Source organism: Papilio machaon, chromosome 19, assembly GCF_912999745.1.
Source record: "Papilio machaon chromosome 19, ilPapMach1.1, whole genome shotgun sequence".
NCBI classification, from domain to species: domain Eukaryota; kingdom Metazoa; phylum Arthropoda; class Insecta; order Lepidoptera; family Papilionidae; genus Papilio; species Papilio machaon.
In genome coordinates this window covers 3,011,495-3,038,485 of record NC_060004.1, presented here as the reverse complement: position 1 = coordinate 3,038,485, position 26,991 = coordinate 3,011,495, and the positions used below count along the sequence as shown (strand labels likewise).

The 26,991-nt window shown below is 34.9% G+C and overlaps 1 protein-coding gene across 3 annotated transcripts in view; it reads right to left on the bottom strand.

Annotated features, from left to right (window-relative positions):
* Positions 1-707: 707 nt before the first annotated feature.
* LOC106721269 overlaps positions 708-26,991 on the bottom strand; it is a 35,008-nt gene continuing 8,724 nt past the window's right edge. Inside the window, exons 1-20 of one of the 3 annotated variants that reach the window (XM_045682682.1) lie at positions 16,294-16,465; positions 10,123-10,213; positions 9,545-10,047; positions 8,986-9,145; positions 8,562-8,757; positions 8,407-8,483; positions 8,096-8,294; positions 7,550-7,685; positions 7,037-7,154; positions 6,620-6,812; positions 5,962-6,103; positions 5,233-5,743; positions 4,742-4,907; positions 4,454-4,499; positions 4,094-4,207; positions 3,383-3,507; positions 2,278-2,674; positions 1,459-1,624; positions 1,104-1,290; positions 708-795 (exon numbers count right to left, since the gene is read on the bottom strand). In XM_045682682.1, the coding sequence (XP_045538638.1) occupies positions 715-795; positions 1,104-1,290; positions 1,459-1,624; positions 2,278-2,674; positions 3,383-3,507; positions 4,094-4,207; positions 4,454-4,499; positions 4,742-4,907; positions 5,233-5,743; positions 5,962-6,103; positions 6,620-6,812; positions 7,037-7,154; positions 7,550-7,685; positions 8,096-8,294; positions 8,407-8,483; positions 8,562-8,757; positions 8,986-9,145; positions 9,545-10,047; positions 10,123-10,213; positions 16,294-16,372 (3,687 nt within the window). In that variant the 5' untranslated portion in view covers positions 16,373-16,465 and the 3' untranslated portion in view covers positions 708-714. Of the gene's footprint in view, positions 796-1,103; positions 1,291-1,458; positions 1,625-2,277; positions 2,675-3,382; positions 3,508-4,093; positions 4,208-4,453; positions 4,500-4,741; positions 4,908-5,232; positions 5,744-5,961; positions 6,104-6,619; positions 6,813-7,036; positions 7,155-7,549; positions 7,686-8,095; positions 8,295-8,406; positions 8,484-8,561; positions 8,758-8,985; positions 9,146-9,544; positions 10,048-10,122; positions 10,214-16,293; positions 16,466-26,991 lie in introns of those variants that run through there. The other 2 variants (XM_045682683.1, XM_045682684.1) reach the window with 2 other exon arrangements.

Below are 26,991 nucleotides of genomic sequence, written 5' to 3'. Positions count from 1 at the left end.
TACCACCATCTTAAAAACTAATTCGAAAAATAAACAACTTATTTAGCAATTCCTTCGAAATAATACGACACGATTTAATGTAATTTAAGGATAGTTGAACGCACCAACATTTGTATGGAGATTCTTAAAAAAAAATGTATTAAAAACGTAAAATATTGTCAAATTCATTTTAAACGAGTTTGGACTTTACAATATGAATTTTGCATAACTTGAGGGCGTTAATTAATTAGAAAAACTTCAATAAACCAGAGTGAAAAGATTTGTCAGAATGTTGCCACTAAAAAAAAATATTTTTACACGTTTATTTAATACGAACAAGACAATGATCTTGTCATTTTTAAAGCTAATTTGGGAATGGACAGAGTTAACATATATAAAGATCTCAATAAATTTCATCCAAGGACGGATATGTTGTTAATTGCACTTTATGGAATGTTTAATTGAACTTATTCTATTATAATTATAATTAAAAGTGACAAAAATACTATTAAATTGAAATACTTTACTAAGTGAATTTTTTCATATGTGATTTTAGTAAGTTTCAGTGATATTCATATATATTTTTATTTCTATTACCTTTTGACTAGAAATACTAGTACGGCTAACAAATTTTGAAATTAGTTTTGTAACAATAAGGCGATTTTTGTATCCGATATACATAAGTGATTTCACGATAAAAATTAGTTTTTTTTTTTAATTTTATAAGTATTTTCTTCAATTCCGACAATCTCTGTAAATATGTATGTTGTACTCCACAAATGGTATTTTATGTTCTGCATTCAGGTAGCACAAGTCCTGGAATAAAATTTCATCCGATTGTATTAAAAAAAATACTTATTAAACATATTAATATGATAGTTTGGTTGGATGTATGGATGGATGGAAGTTTTTTACAGAGGAACTGTATTGAATATTGACTGAACGAATCTCGATGAATTACGAAAGATAGGATATAGATTACATTCTGTAATAGCTTATTTTCTAAAAACAAATGTTTAATATTTATTAAACGGTTGTTTTTTCTTGACATTTCAGAAACAAAATGCAGTTTTTTTTCATACGACGAAAGTTGCGGGCAACAGCTTGTAATTTCTATATCTTACCTTTAAAGGAGCGAAAGCAGCTCGTATCTTCATATGTCTGTCCATGTTACAGTCTAGATTCATTTTAGAGATCCAGGTGTCGCCACTGGGCAGGGGCTTGGCTATCTCCCTGCTCACCTGACAGTTCTTCATAGTGTCGTACTTACAGTATAGTTCACACAGACGTAGCTCTTTTAATTTTGTCGTCCTTAAAGATGGAAATTATTTATCACAAATTTTATCCTATAACTGAAGGGTAATAAGATGGCAATTTGTATGTGTGACATAATTCACTTTATGAAGGCAATTGAATATTTTTGATTATTTTAACACTTTTAAATGGTTTTATTTTGTTCTTAAGCGACTCAGTAGTCACCTGAATGTGATAGCGAGCTCCTTGTGATGCAGGCAGTGTGAGAGCGGCACGCCGTAGGTGAAGTTGTACAAAGCGCGCGCGCACACCACCTCAGAGAAGAGCGAGGTGTTGACCGCGCCCGCCGCCGCGCTCCACACGCCCACAGACACGCTCTCGCACTCCGACCCTACTCAAAAAATTACCAAAAGTGACACGTGAAGCGCTGCTATAGCGGTTCTGTCAAAAGCTAATATGTAAAACCAACATGGAGATAAAAAATGACAATTTTTAGATATTTACAGGAGGGCGCTAGTGTGCTATCATAATTTAGTTTGACTTGCCCATCTGGTCAGATATCTTTATCGGTCTATAAATTACAATAATTATCATTCTCTTCTGTCAGTGTCAAGTGCTTAAAAATGTATACAATCCTTGTCGGTACCAGGCAAGATAAGATTGTACTAATAGTAATCAATAATAAAACATGCAACACGTTCATTCCGACAACGATTTTACCTATTAAAGTGAACTCGTAATGCAAGTCGATGAAAGCGAACGTGTTTCTTTTAAAATCGAATTTGAATTGACTGTTTGTTTCTGAAACCAAAATCCTCGTGAAAACATAATATTATCTCTGTTTTATACAATTATATTTTTGTCTCAGAAAGTAACGATAAATGTGTCAATTTAAAAAATTAAAACCCTTAAGACTTTGAGGAAGAATTAAAATACACAGTATTTATTGTACACGAGGAAACCATAGAGACATTGCTTTTACTTGTAAGGGTCGTGGATGAACAAATTTGTTAACGATTTTTTCTTTAAAAATGTCTAACTCACCTTGAGACAATGGCACCTCATCCGATTGTTCCGTCAAGGTCATCTCCTCAGAACTACTTCTCAGCAAAGCTTCATTTGTCTCCCGAACCTCCCTCCTGCCCTTCGGATCTCTGTGACGTAGTTCCCTCTTCATCCTAACTTCAGTACCGTTTTGCTTGTTGGGATCTAATAAATTAGATTCAGCTAGTATTTCCTCATGTATCTGATTCCTCAGTGAATCGTTTTCGTTCTTCAAAGCATCAGAATTGTTCTTCTCCAATATCACTGGGATGCTTGGTATTTCTTTTAAAGTTTGATCTAGATTTCTTGTATACGTCTCGTTTAGGTCTTTCTCTGGGCTGGAGCGTTCTAATGGTTCTTGATTTTCAAATGTTTGTGGAGGTTCAAGTCCGCAAGACTATAATATAATATAAGATATTAATTTTAAAAAAACATTATTTATAAAGTAATAATAATTAAATAAGTGCTCATAGTTTATATATTTCTTTAAAGGAATCACTTTACGCCTTACCAATAAAGTAAATATCCATCTCGAAACATCCTTGAATCTCTATAAATGCAGCATGAATGGAATAACAAGTTATTTGGTTAATTTTGCAAAATACTTGTAGCAAAAACATAGAAATCACAATTAATTATAACATCATTTCAAGAACTAATGTGAGTGATGAAATCCTTCTTCAGTCTTTTATTACAATAAAGTTTCACATTATAAAGGTTAACGCGGATTAGTCAACTCCTCGCCCCAACCGGCATCGCCTCGACAACTACTCGCCGACCCCTCGTTAGCAAAACGTTATGTCATTCTCGCTTAGATGGGGCATCGGTGAAGTGTCCACTTGTCATCAAGCGAGAATGACATACTGTAGTAATTTAACATTTTTATCTCACTTAATTGGGAGTGTTGAGGTGTCGGTGCGCAAAAGCCACGGCGATGGCGAGGTGGAGCAGTGCCAGTTGGACTAGGAGTGAATAAATGCGCGTTAACCTAAAAAATAGTAAACCACGCGGTGTATCTTCCCCTTCCACTTCGTCTCCTGTGTTCATCGTGTACGTGGTTGTAGCACAGAGGTAACTGTAGTGGCATGTGTAGTGAGATACGAACCTGACACTCAGCGTCGAGCTCGTTGTCAGCATTGAGCGTGTATGTACAGCCTCCCCCCACCACGTCAGCCACGCGCGTCACTGCAGGCCGCTCCGCACGCAGCGGCGCCGCTCTCTGCTCCATGTCTGACAAATTATATATTATTTATAATATTCTTGCTAAATGCTGGCACTAAATTGGTCTATTTTACAAAGGCTGGGAATTATCATCAGCTCACTATACGTCCCCACTGAAGGGCTCGCTAGCCTAACCCTAAGTTAGGAGTAATTAGACCATAGTCAACCATGCAGACACAGTACGGGTTGACTTCACACATATCATTGAATTTCTTCTCAGATATGCCTAGGTTGCAGGAATACTAAATATTAACTACAAATAAAGTCTAAAAATCTATAGATAAAGGACCGATATGAGTAAACAAAAGTAAACATTAACGCGACCGACAAAAAAAAATTATGCACTGCGTAGTGCATCGATCACCTTTAACCATCTAAAAGAATTTCTTTTGACCTTGACGAACAAGATTCCAGGAATCATGCCGTCTGGAGAATTAGGACAAGGAAGGCCGATCACAAATAATTGGAAAAAGGCATAGATGGTCTTGATAAATCTGCGAGTCGTTAATACATTGAGATAAGGTTTTTTTCATCTTTTTTTTCTTTCAAATATCAAACATTCGTTTCTCTACACTCTACAGGGTAAAGAACTTACTAAGCACATTCCTGACGTAGTTCCTGGAGGCGTGCACTGCAGTTGTAGTGGAGTGCGAGATGTCAGCCGGAGTGCTCGTTGTGTACTCCGGCGTCGTCTTGTGCGGTCCTTTCTCTGTGTAAATTTAATACAAATATTAAATGTAAAAAAATGGAAAAACATCGTCATTTGAATTAAGCTAATTATTTTAAACTAGCTTTAGTCCGCAACAACGTCCGCGCGGAATTAACAAAAACGTTATAAGTAGCCTATGTGTTCTTCCAGACTATGTCTTACATATTCGAAGATACCTTCAGAAAAACATCCATCCATACATCTGAACTTTCGCATTTATAATATTAGTAAGATTAACTTGCTTACCTTTGACGCTTTTCTTTGCAGCAACATGTTGTGAAGGTTTTAAATTCTGGAATGAAAAGTAAAGCATGTTTATTAGAGGAAATAACTGTTGCAATCAAAGCTAAATGGCCACTGTGAGCATTTTTTAGTGTAGATGTTATACTAAATCTCTAAAGGACTGCTTAAGTAACATTTTAAGAACTCTGAGTTCGGTAGTAAGTCTTTATTTTTCGTTTCACAAATAAAATAGTTTGTTTTTGGGTAAATTACACAAAAGAAAGGTTGATATATTTTGTGTAAAGCACTGACTTGTATTTGGTTCTGGTCTGGGGGCGTGGCTCTGTGCGCGGGGCCGCCATTGACATTGAACTTGCCGTAGTGCGGGTAGTTGGAGAATTTCTCGTGCAATCTGATCTCTTTCATAGACAATAACTCCTGATGCTCTCTAAAGTATAGAGCTGTCATCACTACGAGGCTGAAAACGGATAAAATTGTTAGCCCGCTACATTTTTTTTATATCAAAATGTGGCAAATGTCAGTTACAGAAAAACGATTTGAAGACAATGTCATATTTTTTAAGTTTTTTTTTTTTATTAAAAGCGACCAATAGCACTGTGGTCTATTAGCCGTAGGTTTCTGAGATCAAAATCCCTGTTTAAAACATAATATCTCTGATTTTTCAAAGTTAATGACAGGGATGATATATGTTATATACAGAGATTTTCTCTCAGAAACCAACAGTTAGTGTTTTAACAATTTGTATCTTTTGTAATAGATATTGTGTATGTATTGAAACTCACCATATAGCCATAATGAAAATTAAAATTGTGATGACGATTTGCAAGAATTTATTAGATACTAATTCACTGCTGGCATCACCAAATCTGTCCTTCCTTCGGCAACAAAATGCCAGCTTGCTGTTGTACGCCAAACTATCTTCGTCCCTCAACCATAGACAAGAATCTTTTTGTTTCGACACAATGCTGTAAGTTTCGTCAGGTTTAGGCGTGGTGGGACTCGACTCCAGAGAACTGACATAAGTTGGATAATCAGTACTTTCAACTTTGTCACTCTTATTCGAATGATATCTGACACAAGTTTTATTATAGTTGTAATATTTTCCATATTTAGTGTAGTTCCCGTGACAATTCTTGCATTGCTTTCTCGTATATTTGGGTGAGTTGTGGCTCAGTTTGTGACAACATTCATGTTTGCGAATGTTTCTCGCGATGTCGCGTATCTGATCGATTGATATGTTGCCGTCGCTGTAAAAGGATTTTGAGGACGTCGATAATCCGGAGAAACGAGAATCTGGAATATAAATAATTTTTGTGAAAATATAAAATTAGTTTCGTTTCTATATTTGATACGATTGAAAAAGAAGCAAGTTAGGATTTAATCGCTTGCATAAAGAAAAAAACAGATCAATGAAATGACATTTGATGCTAGATTTCTGATAAAAAAAAATTACAGTTCAAACTCCATAATAACGCTAATAAATGTTGATTTAAATGATAAAACTTAGATACCATTACTGAGACTGGATCTAGCACTGTCCCTGCGATGTAGACGCTTGCTGACTCGCTCGAGCTGCTCAATACGGGACTCCAGATGTCCGGTCACCTTGCACAGCTCCTTCACCGCGCCCAGGTTCTCCATGAAGATACGGTCCTGAGATAACAGTGGTAGTCTATAACTATAGATGGCTCCTACGAATAAGGGCTAATGTGCAAATTAACAACATTATAGAAGAGGAGAAGGAAGGAGGCGAACATCTTGGCTGAAAAATCTACGCCAAAAGTATGCGTTCTATATTTCGAGCTGCCGTGTCCAGAGTTCAAGTTGCTATGATGATCGCCAACCTTCGTTTGGAGATGGCACCAAAAGAAGAAGAACAGGAGAGGAGCTCAAAGTTTCAACCATATAAGAAAATAGACCACATAGGCCCTTTTACTTCAGCAAAAAAATAACATTTACACCAGATAATGTGTATTTTGTTTAGTGCATGTTAACAAAACTAAAAAGTAGCTTTTAACACAAACAAGTAAAAATCATTAATTTGTTAATATGGTCCTTATACATTATTAACCATCGAAATACTAAGAACTTTCTAAGATGACTTTGGCTATGGTTTACTGACATAGTTAAGACTTCTAAGTTATCACTGTGAGTATCCGCTGCACTGACCTTGTTGACGACGAGGAAGTTGGGAATGGTATCTCCGTTGGGCAGAGTGACATCGCCCGCCTCCTTGACAGCCTCAGGTATGACGCGGCGCACCTCCTGCGCAATGACGCCGGTGTCCGCGTGTGGAGCAGCGCGCCGCGGGTCGTGACCCAGCAGACCGGAGTGCTCCGCGAACGACGGGTCGTAGTTGAACCTGATTATTTGTTTTTTATTTAAATGTTCATGTATATATTTTACTAGGTGTCGCCGACGACTCCGTCTACGCGGATTTAAAAAACTTAATTAGTAGCCTATGTGTTCTTCTAGTCTATGATCCGTTGAGCTGTTCTTGAGATACCTTCAAAAAAACATCCATCCAATCTAAACATTCGCATTTATAATATTAGTAAGTTAAACGATATATATTGTAATACTGACTTGACGACCCTGATGCTCTGTACATTGCGCAGCTGCTGTGCAGTGTCCAGCTCCTCAATGTTGTGTTTGGCGCGTGCGTCCGACGGGTGCACAATATGCCCCATCACTTTTAAATTGCCTGCAATATTACAAAATAGCTAAAAAATTGTTGACAAAGAAAAGAATTCCGAGATTCCACAGTCAAATTGCTTGCATACAGTTTTGTGGAACACGTTGTTATCCTAAGATTAATAAATAAAGATGCATGCATTGTAGACTAAGGTCTGATCACTCCTTATGTAGGGAGCGCTACATAAAGCCCAGTCTGCCCAGACTCGACCACTTCGGTAGAGACATCTACGCGCTGTTGAAAAATATCACAAGCAATCGAAAAACCTGATGTTAGTGGCACATTTTTGTGGCCAATCGATTAATTTTTGTACAAATGCAAATTAATTAAATTAATCTTAGTCTAAATTTTAGCTTCGATTAAAGATCTATTATTAGGATCGGTTGGTGGACAAATGTTTTTACCATTAATGACACAGGACTCATCGGGGCGGTCGGTGTTGATACCGACGCGGCCTGTGAAGTGCACGCTGTTGTCAGAGACTCCGCGCTGCCACCATCCCTCCGAGCAGTCAGATTCGAACTGTCCAGGGTTCGACGCCTAACGCACAAATGTTTAAAATCACAAAGTTATCATATTTATATATAATTTCTTTATTTATTTACAGATACAGAAGATTAAAACGGCGTATATTGACTTGACCTTAAAATATCTAAAATATTGGAATTATACATTTGACATTTGATAGATAATGTCATATACGTTGATGCTCTAGTGATGAGCGTTCAATCCCTGGCTCGAACCCGTCAGAATAGTCTATATGGTCTGTCTGTAAAGCCTAATATCTACCCACCTACGGTTTTATCTGAATAGTTTGAACAGTTCATTTTAAAAAGTACGTCTTAAGACTATTCAGTTTAGACGGTGCAGTAGAAGTTAAGTCCCTATAGCCAGCTTTAATCAGAGTGAATATTTATGGAGTAGCTTTTGTCTGTGGTAAATGTTCTTACCCGCACAATAATGCGGTCGCTGGCGTGCGCGGCGACCATGTAGTGTTGTGTCGCGGCGTGCGCTCGCAGCGCCACCACTAGCTGGAAGTGTCTCTGGTCGGGGTTGGGTCGCCCCTTCTTGCGCATGTTGTTGTTGGTCGTCTCCGCAAAGTGAAGACGACCCACAGTCACTTTAGCACAATCGCGACGAAGTTCCACACTAAAATGCATACCAGATTCTTTACATAAGTTACAAAAAGTAAACAATGGCTATGATAATTCTATAAAAAACCTACGTACATATATAATTGTAAATTATTATTTATACTTACGGCACTGGGTGAAAAGGTTTCTTTGTTCGATCCGATTGACTTTGTTCAACTCTGACTTCTTGACTTGGATCCTCCGCCTAAAAGTAAACATTAAAGTAACAAAAAAAAAAATCGGAATATTTTTTTAATTATTTATCTATAGCAATAAAGCAAACCTTGACACCGTAGAAATGTAAGCAGAAATTATTAATTTTCTTAAATCCCTCATTTGTCTTGACGTACTGCGCCTCGCCCTGCACTTGTATTTGACATGTCACTTGGAAGTGATTCTTCTTCTGACAGACGAACGCTTCATCTATCTGCGAGTAGTTGAACCCTTTGTCTGCTCCCACCACGTAAGAGGGGTTCGGTCTAAGGAAAGATCAGTAAAGAATAAGAGGAATCACCGCGAAGACTCTATGTCTTCAAATATGAACGTATTATAATGTTTGCAAGGATAGTCCCCTAATTGAAAGAAACATACAGCAACAGTCAAGATATGATAAGAGATGGGAAAGTTGAAAATAAAATCAACAAATCGGAAACCATTGTAATGTCATAAAGTCGTGATTTAGGTCTAATAAATATAGATCAACTTACAGTGGTTTGAGGTTGCAGTCATACAGTAGGTGCCATGCGGATTGTTGGAAGGGCGCGAACCTAATGCACTGCATGGGGACATCGTCACCCGCCTCCGAACCGTCCACTGAGGGCGGCGCGGGTCGGGGGTTGTGGCTCACGCTCTCTGGCGATAGAGCCGCTGTAACGAAAACTTAACATTAAATGCACCATAGTGCAGAAATTTCCTGATATTGAAAATAATATATGCAAATTATGTTTTTATAACTAGTTAATAGTAAAAAAAAAGGGAAATTCTGTGATCGGCTTAAGAATTTCGTTATGCTATATTGGGCTGTAATTTATGGACTTCTATATTTGCTTCGATGCTCTATGTGAAGAACATTTTCTAAAACGCCGGGAGTTTATAGCAAAAAGACTGAAAAGACCATTGTTGTAATTCTTTGCCGTAAGGGTAAAACCTTTGCCAAGTCACAGATGTTATTTATGTGTGGTTGTTAAATGCTCCATTTGTCATTACATTATGTCCATTTTGATCAGTTTGAAAAAATGTGAGATCTTATTATTTAAAAACATGTACCTGGCTCACATTTAATATCCTGCGAGTGCTTCCTCTTCTTACTGCTGGGCTCCTGAAGATTGGTGTAGACCGGCGTCAGCGTGGCTCCCTCATGGCCTATCGTGACTAGCTGCGGGTTAATCAGGCCCTGGTCCAACTCTGGCATTTCCACTCTCATCTGATTGTAGCGGTTTTGATACGTGATCTGATCTAAGCCTAAATCATGTCGGACTGTGCGTATACCAAGTTCAACTATATTTGGATCTTGAGGTATAACTACCACGTCATTAAGATTTCCCCTTAAGACTTCATGGTCTAGGTTATCTGATTTGAGTTCTTCGTATATGTAATCGCCGTTCTGTTGTAAGATCTCGTGTGTAGGTATGTGGTCGTGCACCAGCATGTAGTCGCCTGCGAGCGCGGTCTGGGAGACTGCTATCGTGTGCGCTGCGTGCCCCGGTTCCGAGGGGCTGTAGGGGTTCTCTGATCCGGAGTCCGGTGGACTTTCTGGCAGTTGATGGCCCCTACGGAATAAAGAAAAATGATAGTAATATTTGTGTACTTTTATAACTATAGTAATCTCTTTGAATTTCTCTTACCCAAGTCGGCGCGCGTCGAGCGGCTGCGGTGGGTAGCAGCCGTCGCCGACGGGGGCCATGAACGCCTCCAACTCGTCTATCAGTCCCGGACCTAGACACAAATATACACAATTAAAGCACAATATGCAGTACATTTTTAAGTCTATCAAAACATTTTAAATCCAATGTAAAAAAGATTCTAGTCACATTTCATATTCAATTAGGCGATTTTTATTTCACCATCCAACATGTATTTGGTTAACTCGTAAACTCACAAACAAACATTCCATGAGTTATAATTTCGTCTTCACACGCGTGACGCGTTCAACCGTTACATTGCAATGGACTTTGCTAGAAAATACACAATGTTTTATGATGATTTTATTAATGAAATACATTACCTCACAGGAAATTTTAAGGTTATAGGTCTATTCCTTTATTAAATAAGAATAGTGCAAAACCATCATCAATATTAAGCAAATACCAACAAAATAACGCCCTGTCCTTTGAACGTGCTATGTGCAAAACCATGTGATAACTGGTTCTATTTATGGATCGTAATTTTCGAACAGGAGCAGAAATCTCCGCCTACCTCTCCGAGTCATAGTCGTGAATATACGAGTAAATTAATATAAAAGTGGAATACTTCACAATTCAAATGAATTGCTTATAATTTATTAACACAGCATCGCGATTATAATAATTGAACACGTGTAACATGGAATACCATAAAAGTAAAACTATAGATTTGCGTAGAATGAAATACACGTGTTAAAGCTTGTACAGAACAGTTAAAGAATTAAATTCGCTTCCCACTAAGGATCGAAGTACGTACAGCAAAATTTCATTATAACGTTTGTTGCTATGACAAGTTTTTTTTTATAAGAGAAGGGGACAAACGAGCGGCAGCAACATATAATGGTCGTCGACGCCCATGGACATCCGCAACACTAAAGGACAAGCGTCGCCACCTGAGAAAGATGTACTATCGGGCAACTTTAAAAGCGACAAGAGAGTTTGAACGTTTCGTAAGAATTAAGACGACGACGCGGAGACAATAACTAATAGGATGCAACGTTTAAATGTCAATGTACGAACAAAGGTTGACGAGAGGTTTACGAGTAATTGCTTTTTACTATTATGACGTCGTTTGCGCAACTTGCTGCCTAATTTGTAAGAAGATCGGAATTTGTCTCGTTGCAAAGAACAAAGTATTTATATAAGATTTTTCTGTAAGTGGAAAACCGCGAAGGGCCCTGACTGTACATAGATAAGCCTTATGCATACGCAGTCTTATTTATAAAAGAATATGAGAATTTGGGGAATTCCCATCAGTTTTAAACAACTAAAAATTCATAAGCGATTATTATAATTATCTATGGATTTCCGCTGATGAAACATTTTATTAAAACATATTGTCATTTGTCTCATTTTCTTGAAACGAAATGTATGTCATTTCGTTTGGAAGATGTTTTTGTATGGATTTTCTATGGAAACGGATAAGTAATTAAGTCGCTATCTATTAATAACTCTACTTAGCGAAGTTAAGATCCGTGACAACAAAGCTACTGAATATTATCATTAAAAAAAACACAAAGATGGAAAAATAATAATTCTTCTGAAAATATAACTACCTCAAACTACGAGCGTAAATCAAGTAAAGGTATACTTAACACCGGACAGGTATGATATTTTTTTAATCAAATGTTTACGTAAATGTATGAATTTAGAAGTTACATAACCAATTGTCCTAGAATCGGAAACGGAAATCCGTAATTTCTGCCCATAGCGGTTTTTATATTTACATAACATGTGAATACAGAATTTAAGATGACATCAAAATATTGTCCTTTAACACTACTACATATATGACCCTACGGGTTTTCACATTATTTAGATTTACGAAAGTAATATAAAAATGCACAGAGAGAGGGTATTAAATAATTCAAAGTGTGTGCACTACAATTGTAGAATACAAGCCGAGTGAAAGGTGCGCTGTGCGGGGTGAACGACTGACATACACTTTTATCGAAACAATGATGTTTTAGTTACACAGTTTCAGTACTGATCGTCTCATTTACGAGCATCATATAGTGAGCTATTCGCAATGTATTTTACCCTTCATTTTTTCTGGTTGTTTTTCATGTCGGTCATTTGTTTTTTGTCGACTTCATATTCATAGATCCATTCTAAATCGCGGATAGAAATTCAATTACTGTATTTGAAATTTTAATGCACTACGGTTAAAAAAATCCTATTCTAACTAAATAGATCTGTAAATTTCGGTGGAGAAAATAACATATATGTACATTCAAAATGTGTGAAAATAACCAACCCGAACTGAACCACCGTGGTTATATATAGGATAGACACTCTTAATTTGGATAAGCTTAAGCATGTGATAGGTTCCGAACCCTTCAATGTGGACATAATAATATTATATGAGCTGACGCGACCACAAAATGATTAACGGGATAGATATTTGCCAATGTATTGACGGAATAGACATGTGTTAATTATATACATTCAATTTGTTCTTTCAGAACACATCAAAGATGTTTCTTCGCCTAGACCAGTGTTTCCTAAAGTAGGCGATAACGCCCCCTTGGGGGCGTTTGAAACCTAGGAGGGGGCGATAAGGGGCCCAAAAAATGGGGGCATTGAAATTAATTAAAGTAATGAAATTGTGGTTTTTAAGTTTTAGGGCTGAATAAAAATTAGGGGGCTCTGAAATATAATTGATTTTCAAAGGGGGCGGTGAAAGAAATAAGTTTGACAATCACTGGCCTAGACTATTAACGACCTTCTCCTTCCTTTTTGTTTAGATTGATTGGTTTTACCTAGAATCCGAGTCACTCACGTTTCGTTTACCACTGCCAAAAAACCTGTACAAAAATATGTTACTATCTCAGTTGTTTTTTTAAGAAAATAAGAAGGATGATCCTTTTATTCATTCGAGTGTTTAGGCAGAGGTAGCCCGCAGTATCATAAATGTTGAACATCACAGCGAAACAATGAGTGATATGAGATTATTTCGTTGAATTATTTCGCAGTTTTTTCCCCAAATGACTAATTGGAATGCTTAGACTTGAAATTTATTTTATTCACGGGACAAAGCAAATAGAATTATATTGCATGTTGTTTATTTTTAACGGCGTTGTTATTATTTTATGTTTTTTAACCAACGTAATACTTATTTTGAATATCACTGTCTAATAATTTAATTATTATCTTTTAAATGAAAATGTATTGCTTCCATATTGGATGTCCCACGATTAGTTACCATAAGGAGCTAAAACAAAGTTAATTAAAAATGTTATTTCGCTAGACTGTGTTCGTAATTCACATATATTAATCTAATATATAAAATTCTCGTGTCACAGTTTTCGTTCCCGTACTCCTCCGAAACGGCTTGACCGATTCTCATGAAATTTTGTGAGCATATTCAGTAGGTCTGAGAATCGGCCAACATCTATTTTTCATTTTTTTTTAACTGCGCGCGGACGGAGTCGCGGGCGACAGCTAGTATCATATATTAAATAACTTAGTTTAAATATGTATATAATATAATCGATATGTAACATAGAAATTACGACCGATAAACGTAAACGTTTCGCATAAATAAATTCACACCTTCATAAAACCTTATCGCGTAATTTAACTTGTCGTTTGAATATAATTGAATATAAAAATACATTATTAAAATTTTTACATGATGTAGTTATGATGTTTCTTGTGGAAATCCGGAGAAAGAATACGGTTATCATAGAAAACTTATGTCTAAATAGGTAAAAAAATTAACATATTCTTCTAAATCAATAGAATAACAAAACAATAACAAAAATAAGAAAGAGTATTTTTTAATTAATGAACCATCACTTTTCATCACTGACCTCTATTAAATGGACAGGCTGCTATAAGCCGCAAATCATTCTTGGATGAAAATCCGAAAACTGATTTCAACATTTAATTTACCTATGAATACGAGAATTAGTTAACTTAATAATTGATTTAAAAATTAAATACAAAGTTATTTTGAGACATAAATAGAAAGTTTTACCAGAAACAAGAAAAAAGAATTAAAAGATACGCTTCAATGGTTTGAATTAAAAACTATCGAAAATAGAATTCGATTTTCGTTGTTGCAGATGCATTTTCACGGTCGACTAGTCGATGTTAGTCGATTGCAAGCAGCGGGATGGTTTTCACACGATTTTGTTAACAAATTAGCGTTACAGAGGGCGTGCTTGTTCAGTGAACCGCGTGATTTGTCGTTAATATAAAACGATATGTTTAATGTTGGGGTGCTTTATTGATGCGCAGGTGAACCCTGCTGGTTGCACCTGGTGGCATTGAAAATGAAATGTACATTCTGTAAATGTTAAAAATATAGACTACTTTTTTAAATGTTATCACTGTTAAAAAATGCATATATCTTGATATTTTCAGAAAATGAGGTATAAAAATTTTGTATGAATATTTTGGCAATACCACGTAGATTTTTAACGTCTACTGATGGACATCGTTCTCCTTCATAAACCAGTAGCGAAACCCTGTCCACTAACACTACCTCTTATATCGGAAGATTTTTAAAGAGAAAGTATGGACATATCTCTAAAAAATTTTGGTATCACGAATTAATTTTCCTAGATTGAATACTAATAATATATAACAAAGTATATAAGCGCATTATAAACCTATACGATGAATAAATTTTATTTGTTATAGCGACAAGAAAAACAATATAAGCAACAATCCTTACGTTGCTTTACTCCGTGATTAAAATGTCAATGTTTTCGCAGTAGTTTTATAGATTTCGGACTTATGGATATACTAGCTGTAGCCCGCGACTTCGTAAAAATCTCCTCTCTATAATAGGTAGCCCATGTGTTCTTCCAGACTATGTTCTACATCTGTGCTAAATTTCATCAAGATCCGTTGAGCAGTTCCAGAGATACCTTCAAATAAACATCCATCCGTTCATCCATCTAAACATTCGCATTTATAATATTAGTAAGAGGTAATATAGAATTATATAACATAGATTGGGCAAAGAAAAATTTAATTGCTACGTCTTTATAAGAACAGCTTCGACTTGAATCAAACAAAAAGGAATCTTACCTTTATATATACAAAGAGTTTTTACAAGAGAATATTGATTTGAACATACTTGAACATATAAATATTTGTTCCCTTGAATCATGATCGCGATTCACAACAATACACGTATTTTATTCATTTGACGTCATTGTTGTTTGAGTGCGTTTTAATTGGGAATCAAATATCGTATTAAATTACATTATAGATAAGAGTGTAATATATCTATACTTTGGGTTAACTCTCACTTGTTTCATGACGGTAGAAGAACCAACTGTCACACAACCAACACTCATAACTGTACTTATTTCTGGCTATTTGGCCAATTCGTTTTCTTTGTCGATAGTAACATTTGTATGAAAAATGTCTTATTCCGGTAATACTTATTCATTAACAACGTTATATACATAATTATTCACGACACAATTTTATATGCGTACTTTTGTAACGGTCTAGTAACGAATAGTATTTGTTAAATGTATCCAATTTAAATCTGTATCAATGTATGAACGTCATTTTATCAAATATAACATTTCAAATGTAATCGTGTCTTTACTGAATGTATTTTTCAATGTTTATCCTTATGCAAAAACTATTAAGTTAGGTCGATAAATGTCCTATATTGTATTGCAATAGTGTCGTTTCTCGGTTTAAAGAAATACAAAATATAATATTTATTGATTCAATCTTTCACTAAATTCAACTTTGATGTGAATTATAGTTATAATTATTTAATTCCACTTATGTTCAATATAATCTTATTTTGCTTTGGGCACTTAAACTGGTAGGTTTCTAAGTAACCCGCACTAACTCTAGAGTTTGGTAGTTTACAATATTTTTTGTTTACATAGTACGAGACACCTTGTAGTTCTAATAACTGTGGACTTGAGACAATAAAATAATTCATATAATGTGGTATGTAACATGCATTTGATCCGATTGGAAATCAAAAGATCGTAGCTAGTTATTCACCACGATGAAATTGTGCTTGTTGTACGACTTGCTTTTTATACGCTGATCTTCAAATACAATTTACAAATTTTAAGATTATAGGAGAGAAGATAATCCTAAATAGTATGCTCTATTGGTTGTTACCTTGATTTCTTCCTTGCAGTCTATTGACTCTCGGGTTCTCTTGACTCCCGGCGTCCTCCATGTGCCAAGAATACTCCATTTTAATGTTAAACAATCATTTTACGTTCACCAACTTTATGTAGCGTCTATCACGAATCCGTAATGGTACATTGCGGTATATCTCTTAACAGGATAATTAATATTATTTCTATTTGTCAAAATATGTATTATTTATTGTTAAGTTACGTACAGGCGATCAGAAATAGATCATAATATTTGTTTTACTATGCCGCCACTGTTTTCACTTTCAAACGCATTTCAGTGAAATTGCTATGTATTCGACGAGCCGTTCACTCAATTAACATATAAATTTAATCTGTCGTTTTTAATATGTTAAAAAAAATTGTCAATGTTTTTTAAAAACAATTTAAAAAAAACACAGTGGCACTTTTGTAGATTAAAAAAATAATCAAATTACTCCAATGCGTCCGTCAATTGTTTAATCTTGGAAGGCACTGACAGTGAACGTAGAATCGTTTCATTTCACCCCTTACGTTGGAAAGAGTCAACGAGCGGAACAAGCAATGAGTTAGAGGGGGACAGATATATTTGCTTTTCACCGGTTTTCGCGTGAAACCTTCTGCGGTTTGGAGGGAAACATTCGGCCAATGGGGAGGATGTTTCACCTTGCGCCGCTGAAATAAATACGCGACTTCAGGAGGGGTTGATTTCTGCCTAATTTGAATAAGGGAGTGAAAACGAATTTTCGATGTAAATGAGTTGGACTGTACGTTGTAAATACTTCAACAATTATGCGCTTGTCGTTGCGCTGTACAGTGGTCGTGACTTACAGCGAAATTGGTATTTATTTTCGGCTTAAAAGTCAGATATTAGTCAGAACTAATATTTAACTAAACTAACTGCGGGTTTCTAATCCCCTTTTAAACTACTGTCTTCTTGGTTTTGTCAAAGAAAATGACACGGATGACGATATGTTTTATATCTTATATAATATTTTAGCCTCAGAAACCAACGGTTACACAGACATATTGTGACATAGGTACTGTGGATTAATATCTAGATGATTAATAAATAGTTTAGCCACAGTATGCCGAGTAAATCGAATATGGAATTAATCAATGGAGCGTAAAGAGGCCAATAATTTGGGGTATAATGTCAGGTGTCATGTAGAATGGTCATACACCATTGACTTTGATAGCAGCTGACATGGCCTACAGCTGGAGTATGACTTGATAGATTTCACATAAGCAACTTTTAGCAGAACTTGCAAACATTTAAATGAATCTTTAAAAAAAATAGGTAACTCGCTTCCTGCTTCTATCTAGTTTAGTAAATCTATGTAAATGTCGATCATAAAACTCTTAATATCATCGAAAATTCTGCTTCTAGCTCTAGAATAATTTGGTGCCCTTGGCTTGTTGCAGCAATCTCTTCCACGTCGGTCTTTGCATTGCAACAACTCTCCAACTTGCTATGCTTGCTCTCTTCGAGTCTCGATTCGCAGCGTCCGAAGCTTTGTTCTACCTCAACCTCGACAACCTATATGGATATATTGAAAAGATAATACACATCCTGTAGTAATTTCCCTTACATTTTATTAAACACACCCTATAATGTCCCGTACTAAACTTTCTATTCTAAAAGTAAAAAGTTTTCATTAATTTCTGACGAAATAATTGACATATCCGTAGCAGAGTTCAACTAACAAAGGGATTGTTGATAATTACGCTAAACGCTTGTTTGCTATGGGCAAAGGTTGGCATCTACCCCCACGGGACCCTAACGACACCATGAAGGTAATTATGGGCGTGGGAAGGTTTATTAGGCAGACTGCCTAAACGACATAGATTTAATTTAGGACTCGTTTTACCTTTATAACTTAGTTTAAAGTATAAATATAAGTATAAAGAAAATAGAATGGTGTAAACCTAAATGATTTTTTTTTATTTTTGCCTGAAATATTAGTAAGATACAAGTTATGTCAACGTAAACTTTGCTACATGTATAGACAAAATAAATAAATCTATTTTCTTTTTTTTTGAGAGCCTCTCCTAAAAAGTTGTAATTTTGCACATTGGCCCATACGTAGGAGCCATCGATTGAAAGGTGGATTTCATCATAAATAGACATAAGGAATGTAGGCCTTAGTAAATAATTATACGCTTAGTTTGGTCCACATGCGTCAGATATTTGGGTCACTTTTGAATATAGCTTTTATGGTGTAAGCTAACACGAACTATGCGTTTCCACTGTCGAAAAACCTGTGAGAAAACAATTTTTTCAAAACATATAAGAGTTATGACCATATTATGGTTCTATAAATGTGTTTTGTGAACACTCATAGTTTGATGATTCAAATAGTGGAATACAATATGGACAATCCAAACAATTTAAATTTAATATTGCGAAGGTTTGTTAGATGGTATCTCCAGAACGGCTGCATAGATCTTGCTGACATTTTGCAAGGATATATAACATAGTCTGGAAGAACACATAGATAACGAATTAGGTATTTTTTTAATTCCGCGCGGACGGAGTCCACAATGTAAACGAAGTAGCGGTACATGTGTGGTACCTACGTAACTAGCGTTAGCGGATGTACGCGTTATAAGGGCCGTGTGAACGGGCGCCTATCTATGACGTTAAATTAATCACTTTAAAACCGCGGTCGTATTTACCCTGATATAAAATTGTATATTTAATAAAAAAAATACAGTTTTCAACTTTTTTCTTTATGGTTGACGTAAACAAACGAAAGTTTAATCTGAGTGTTGCACAACCAGAAAGTTTAGAAAGGTCATCATGCCAAAAGGGTATATTTAAATAAAAACAATGAAGGGCAGGATATGACGCCCGCAGTCACCGAATGACAAATACCTAAAACTAATTTTAATGTTTTACTGATATTACAAATGCGAATGTTTAGATGGATGGATGGATGTTTGTTAGAAGGTGTCTCAAGAAATGACGCCCGCAGTCACTGATTGACAAATACCTGAAACTAATTTTAATGTTTTACTGATATTACAAATGCGAATGTTTAGATGGATGGATGGATGTTGTTAGAAGGTGTCTCAAGAGCTCAATAGATCTCGGTGAAATTTGGCATAACTGTAGAACATAGTCTGGAAAGACACGTAGGCCACTAATTAAGTATTTTTTTTTAGATCCGCGAGAACGGAATGGCGATCGACATCTAGTTTACCATATATCACTTAATTTAAACAAAATTACAAAATCTTCGAAGGACGCCTACTTTAGAAAGTGACATTTGTCTGTTATCAATATAAAAGCCTTCAACTGAAGTAGAGTTCGGTCTTCATTGGTTCTATTTCCGTGAATTTAGCGTCACTAAAAACAATGTAATGATTACAGTGATTCGTTTTCCTACTCGATGAAGGAACGAGTGGGTAACGCTTCCGTCCGTGAAGTTTGTTGTCACGCAAAATGAATATATTAATTCTGCATTAATGGATGATCGGTTTCTTTCCGCTTTATTGGATTTTTAAAAACTAACACACATTGTTTTTATAGTCTGACAAGGAAAATAGAAAACCTGTCATTGGGGCGCCTCAATCGCCTTCATTACTTAACCTTCTAAAAGTACGCGAAGACATTAGTTCTATAATTTTCCGCAACGCAGTCATTAACTTCTGTTACGGGATATGGGTTGGTATAAAATAACAGGGTCATAATTAATTTTTTTATCATGCCATAGTTTCATTGTTACCTCTTAATTTTGCTTGATTTTCTACGATAATATAAATAAACCACATGTTTCTGGACCCTTTTTCTTTCTGGGATTTTTTCATACAGAAAACTACATGTCTATTGTAAAACGAACTACCTCTGTTGTGCGTGACGTGCAATCCAATCACACTTTAAATAACAATTTCTAATTTTATGCCTAATAAAATTATTTTCACTAGAAAATTCTTAGACGAAGAAGAAAGGATTGTTATGTAACTAATACTTTGTTTCGTTATTTCAGTATATTAATTATGCATAATTTTAAACTTTATTATTTACACAGAAAATAATTGGCTAAAGTTTGTTCTCTATTTAGGCGTTCTTTTTAGTAATTGCTGTTTCTGTAAGGGATATTTTTTAGCCTTATAATTAGTCGTCGTCGGCTCATATAATATATCCCCACTGAGGAGCTCGGCGTCTACCCAAATTAGGGCGAATAGGCCATAGTCAATCACGCTGGCCAAGTACGGGTATACTTCACACATGTCTTTGAATTTCTCTGCAGATATGACGATGTTTTCCTATATCGTAAGAACGTCCGATAAATTACTAAGAACTAAATACGGATAGTGAAATAAACTTTACATAAGAACGTGGTATAAAAACAGTTTTTCGTAGCACGGATCGGGTCATCATTCCCCTCAAAATATTAGAGCATTGAACCAACAAACGGTTACCATGGCGACCATCTCGTGCGGTGACGTGGACGTACCGCGAAGTCCATTGCCGTAACACTTGTAAACATTTTGTCGTCTCTCTTATTCCAAAGAGAAGAAAAGAGATGGCAATTTTTTTTATACATTTCGGTAATGTTAACCTGCACTTAAACTGTTACTTGACTAAAAGAATTGTAATATTTCAGTTGCGTGATTTCGACGGAAGAGGGTACGCACAGAAAGAAAATATTTATGCGGCCCTTTCCCAACAAATTCACTTCCTCTTTACATCCTTTCTTTATAACAAAAGAGGTGGGATGAGAAAGAAGACTAAAGTTACGTTGCCGGCTCGCACACTCGAAAGACTTTTGATTTACTCACAGACTTATGGTTAGATTTCCAATTAAAAGCGATAATGTAATTACGAAATTGTCTTGTCTTTTTGAGAGTGATATGTAATTTCGGATAATCGATAATCGGATAATCTTTTATTGGAAAATCGATATCGAATAGACGAAAATTTCCACACAACAAACATCGTAGTAAGAAAAGCTTGTGTATGAATAACAATATAAAGTAATAAAGAGTTTATAAATTAAAGCCATTATTTAGCAAGCGCATAACTGACTGCAACTTCTTAAATAACTCCAGCAACAAAGGAAGTTGTATGCATTGTTCTCGAGATTACTTCGTCATATAAGAAAATCCATAGCTCGCTTTCAAGGTTCTTTGTCTGCCTTTACATGGGGAATATCGACCAAACTTTACATAGCGCTGCTAGAGGGCGGGTCGGTCCTCCCCGGCCCACCCCACAACCGCAGCAAAACCACGGCCTGGGATTGGCCGATAGTAATTCAAATTGAGAACGGGACCTGTGCGTATTCTATGTAAAGTCGAATTTGACGTTTCTGGAAAATTACAACACACTATACAGCATGTGGATAAAATTTTATAAATATTTTATTTCTGACTTCATTACAGAATACGATGTTTATATCACAAGAGAACTCGAAAGCTCTTCACAAAATCAATGTCTTGTTATAAAATATATATATATAATTTTACTATGAGTTTCCATTGTCAAAACACTTGTATAAGAACACATTGTCATCCGTGTTTGAAAAACAGAGGAGATACAAGATACGATAATTACAGGCAGAGGGATTCCTACACGGAAAATCACTCATGAGCCGAACTAGCACTAGTATTCACGGGTTATCGTTATCATTACAAAAATAAAAACAATGTAGTATACCTACAAGTATTTTTTGCACATGCCGTATATAAGGTATTTTCTAGTGCGACAGCGCGTTATCCATTATATGTCGCGTGCACAGGATGTTCGAACGTTCACGCAGTTGTATCGTCATTCAACACAAATATTATATTGATTTCACTAATTAAACGATGAGTACATTGAGTATATTGCTAAAGTAAGAACAAATAATTTAATAATAAACAAAAAATTGGTACATAAAAGTTATAAGGTCTAACTTCTTAATTATGATATTATTGAGGAATAAAGTCCGACATTCCGCTTTGCAATCTCATCAGAAATCGTAGAGATAGAGCGAAGGCTAGAAATTCTGACGTACATTATATTCCATGGATTACGAATTGTTTATATTCTTGTATGGTTGTCTTTCATTAAAACAATTAAACATTTCTTTATAACTTTATTGCAAAAAATAATAAGAGAAAAAATAACTTTGAGATAGTAAAAAAAGGATAAAATACACAAGGTTTTGAAAGTAAACGCAATGTACACAATAATAAAGCACGGTATCAAACTGTGGACATTAACCAATTTAGAGACCTTGGCTGACGCTCAACCTTCAATTACTGGTGCGACCATGGTAGCTACGGACTTGTTAGACCATTTCAAATTCATTTATTATATTCTTTAAAGATCTAGATATTCAATAATGCAGAAATGTTTTTTATCGTTGGGGTAAACAATTTAAATCCTTGAAGTAGTGCCTTGAGATTTTTTTTATAAAATTTATTTTTTGTCAATACATTTAGGTTGAGGGCAATAAAAACGTACGGATAATAAACGATGACGTATTTTGGTAAGTCACGTTTTGACTCGTAAGTACAGCTATATTTTTTTTTATAATTGCGACAGTGTACCTACTTGAAAATATATTTATAGTTTTAAAGTTTTCATTAAACAATATACTGTTAGGAGAAATAATATTAACTAATAATAACAAATTAAATTAATTGATTAGGTTCAGAGTTATGGTGGTAGCATTATGCATAGATAATCAAAGGGACGCACCCTTTGTTATTATTGTTGCTTGGTTATGGAGATTCACCGATTGTATAAATACTAATTTTCAGTTTATACACGAATGAAGTATCTCCATAAAAAGTACATCACAAAGACGTTATTAATATTATATAATTGCAGTTCTTTTTACGTTACATCAAATCGCAAAGTAATCTTTCGACGAATTGACGATTACATCATTGAAATAGCCTTTTTTAATAGAGATAATTATTACAACGAAGTATAAATCAAGGAAGAACTTTTTTTTTTTAATTCTAAACCCGTTAGTTTCTAATTTATTAGTTTCAAATGTTTAGCCAATCGCGATAGATCAGGTACTGAAGTAAAGTTGAATTTAATATAATATTTTCCCACAATCTATAGTAGAAGAGAAGTATTTCTATATAACCACGTCATTTTAAGGATAAGTATGTTACATACCTAAGATTACACCAAACAAAGAACTATTAATAATGTATGTATACTAGTCTTTTTCCCATGTTAGAAAAATGTGAATACAATGGAAACGAGCACAGCAAAATGAAATAGACTCCAACTATTGTATGTCGTACAGCGGACCATTATCTATCATTTATTACAAACTCCGCTAAGCTATTTGCAACTTTATTACCTTAGTGTATATGGACGATTTTCTTATTGCAATTTTTGTTAACTATACGTAATTTGTGGTAGGGTTGTTTCCCTTGATTGTAGGCATCGAATGCCGATGGTGTTACGTATGCAAACGCACCTGTGCAAAATGCTGCGTAAACTAATTTCGAATGCAATGTATAAATGAAAAGTGATAACATCATACTCTTCCATTCATCTCTATCAGCCGTCGTATCTGAGCTCCCTTCTTACGCATATCCTCCTTCACACAATCTATCCATATTTTCTTCGGTTAAAATTTACCTTTATAGCCATCCATATTCAATTTCATTACTTTCTTATTTATGTGATCAACTCTGCACATATGTCCATTCCACGCTTAACTTTTGATTCATAATGATTTTGTTTCAAGTCAATTTAATTTGCTTGCGACTTGGGAGTAATACTTGTTTCAATCTGCTTTTTCATGCTCTGGATATTTAGCGGGTATTTTGAGTATATATTGACACGACAGAAAAAAATCTTTTGTTATTCGTCTCTATGTTTGTATAAATTTTTATTTTATATACATATTTAATTTTACGAACTGATTCAAGTATGACGTTTCGTGAAATTCTCAAGTTGAATGCACAGAAATTACAAAGTCCAACTAAAATTGCTCATCTCCCGTAATTTGCTGGAATTCGTTCAATTTGACGTTTCCCCTCGACGTTGTGTTGACGATTCATAATACAGAATTTGAACATAGCTTCATATTAAACTAGTATCACCCGGTAATAACCGTGAAGAGAAAGTAGTTATCTTCTTTTTTAAAGACAATGAAACGATTGACAAAATATTTTTGTACACTGCCGCATAGTGAAGTAGTTAGAAAAACAAGAAGTATATATTAAACAATTGTGTCACACAGTACAGTCGTGTCCATAAAGATTTGAGAGTAGTATATATAAATGTATACACAAAATTGAATAACGGAATTCAGACCCTATAGTAATTTAACTAACAAGCAGAATTAGTACATAAAAGTGATAGCTACTTAAAACTATCGGTTTCACCAGCCGCAATACATGCAAAAAGATATTGTTATACATCTTGTTTACTTAAAAAAAAACAGAGATAACAATATAGATATTAAGCATAGAATAGAGCAGGGTGTCGAACCTTTACGTAGAATTTGGCCATTTATTAAAGAAATGCTGGATGAGGTCATGGCGTGCCAAAAAATTGAAATAATTTATAGGGTAAAAGCCGGATAGTTGCCTCGGACGGATACATGCCTCAGTTTCAAATGCTCTATGTTAGACGTATTGACTGTGTTTCTTTTTGATCATAATTAAAAGCGTCCCCCTCGCAGGCCTTAGTGCCGCATAAGCCGTTGAAATAGGGGTATGTGTTTTGTCCGTGTGAGGAAACATCTTCCGCGGCGATACATTGACGAGCGCCAGAATTATATTGGTAAGTAATCTCTGTTAAATATTTTTATAACTGATTGCGATTTCAGTTAAAAATAAATTTCTTTGAGTTCATTAGAGTTTAAATTGCACTGTTTATTAGGTTTTATTGTTAAATATGTTTTATATATTTTGTAAATAAAAAGGGCAAGTATCCGTATCAAATCGGATAGTTGCCCTACTGTATTTTGCGGATTGTTGCCCTGCGGCAACTATCTAACTATACATTGTTAACAAGCAAAAACAGATTTTTTTCTTACTCATTTTTTTCATTTGCTCTTACTGTCTTTTTCTTGGTGATTTTTTATTTGATTTTACCATAGTTAATCTAAAATAAAATAAATACTCAACAGCAAAATGCCGAAATAGGTGTGAGGCAAGCTGAGGGCTTATCAATTCAAAGAGCGAAGGGTCTAAGCAGAGCCGAATTAGCCAAATTTTTTGATCTGCTCATAACCGTCTTAACTGATAACGATTTGCTAGATAAGCCGGATCGAATTTTTATTATGGATGAAAGCGGTGTCCAACTCAACAATAAACCAGGCAAGGTATTGGCCAAGAAAGGTACTAGAACAGTGAAATCACTTACTTCCGGTGAAAAAGAAGAAACAATTACCATTGTTGCGAACCGAAATAAATAACAACATTACATTTTTATTTTGGACACTTATTTACTATTTTGGAGTCAATTATTGTTATAATTTTATAATTATAATTTAACTTTAAATAATATTTTATAAAAAATTGTATATAATAATAAAAACTGATTATTTAAATTAACATAAGTCCATTTTTATTTGAAAATAAAAACAGACGGGCATCTATCCTCACATTGGGCAAGTATCCCCCCAACCATTTTTAACGTTAGGCTAGTATCCGCTATAGTTGGCAACTATCCTCTTTTTTAGAGGTCATATTAAAGTGGATTTACTTAAAATGTATAATATTTATAATTTTTTTATAGTTAGGGTATGATAGAAGATTAATGAACTATGTTGGAGAATAAACTTTGAATAAAAAATGTATTGGTACAAATTTTTTAAAGGAGATTTTTAAAAAGTGTGGCAACTATCCGGCTTTTACCCTACTCATATAATACCCATTTTTTGTACTCACTTTTGTGATCAGTGACGTGTCCAAAATTATATGTCGCGTGATATCAATGATATTGTTTCGGGAACCCCGGTCAAGAGTTTTTAACACAATATCGATTTAGATAAATTTCCCCATTAGGCCGCGAGCAAATTAAATTAACCGATAGTCATAGGATACATGTTGACAACGCGATAAGAATTCAAACTATGTCATAGTCGCCATAAACGATATTAATAACACGACCGACAGTCTGTCAATCAGTACACCAAGGCTCCGACTCATTTGGATAATTGTTTGTTGCAGTCGAATTGTCAAATCTGTTGTTATATAAAACGGAAAATATAACATAAAAAAAGCTTTATTCTTTTTAATTAAAAGAACAAAAAATTTAAGAAATAGACAAACTCGATGAGGTTGTGTCGTTTCATTGCAAAGTTTCTATAACCACCTTCCAGTTCCATCATCAGACCAGCACCATATCATTATATTATTGCAGTGTCACGCGATTTACACATTTACGCAAATTTTCAACTCAATCAGTAACCGGGAAGTGGATCAAATTTAATTTGCAAGATTTGATGACAAACATCGTATCAGGTGAAATTAAATCAAAGTTTGCAATAAGTATGTATATTCAGTTTTTCCATTGTTACATTAACATCTGTATCAAAGTAAGTTTTCACTGCGGGAAACATTTATACAAAACATATTAACATTCCTCAATACCATGTTTTTGTATTAAAATAAAAGAAACATTGCGTGAGATATGAAATAACGATAATAATGTTGATTTATTTTTTACAGGAATTTAGTTTAAAAAAACTATAACATACGTATTTTAGTATTACAAATAAACGTA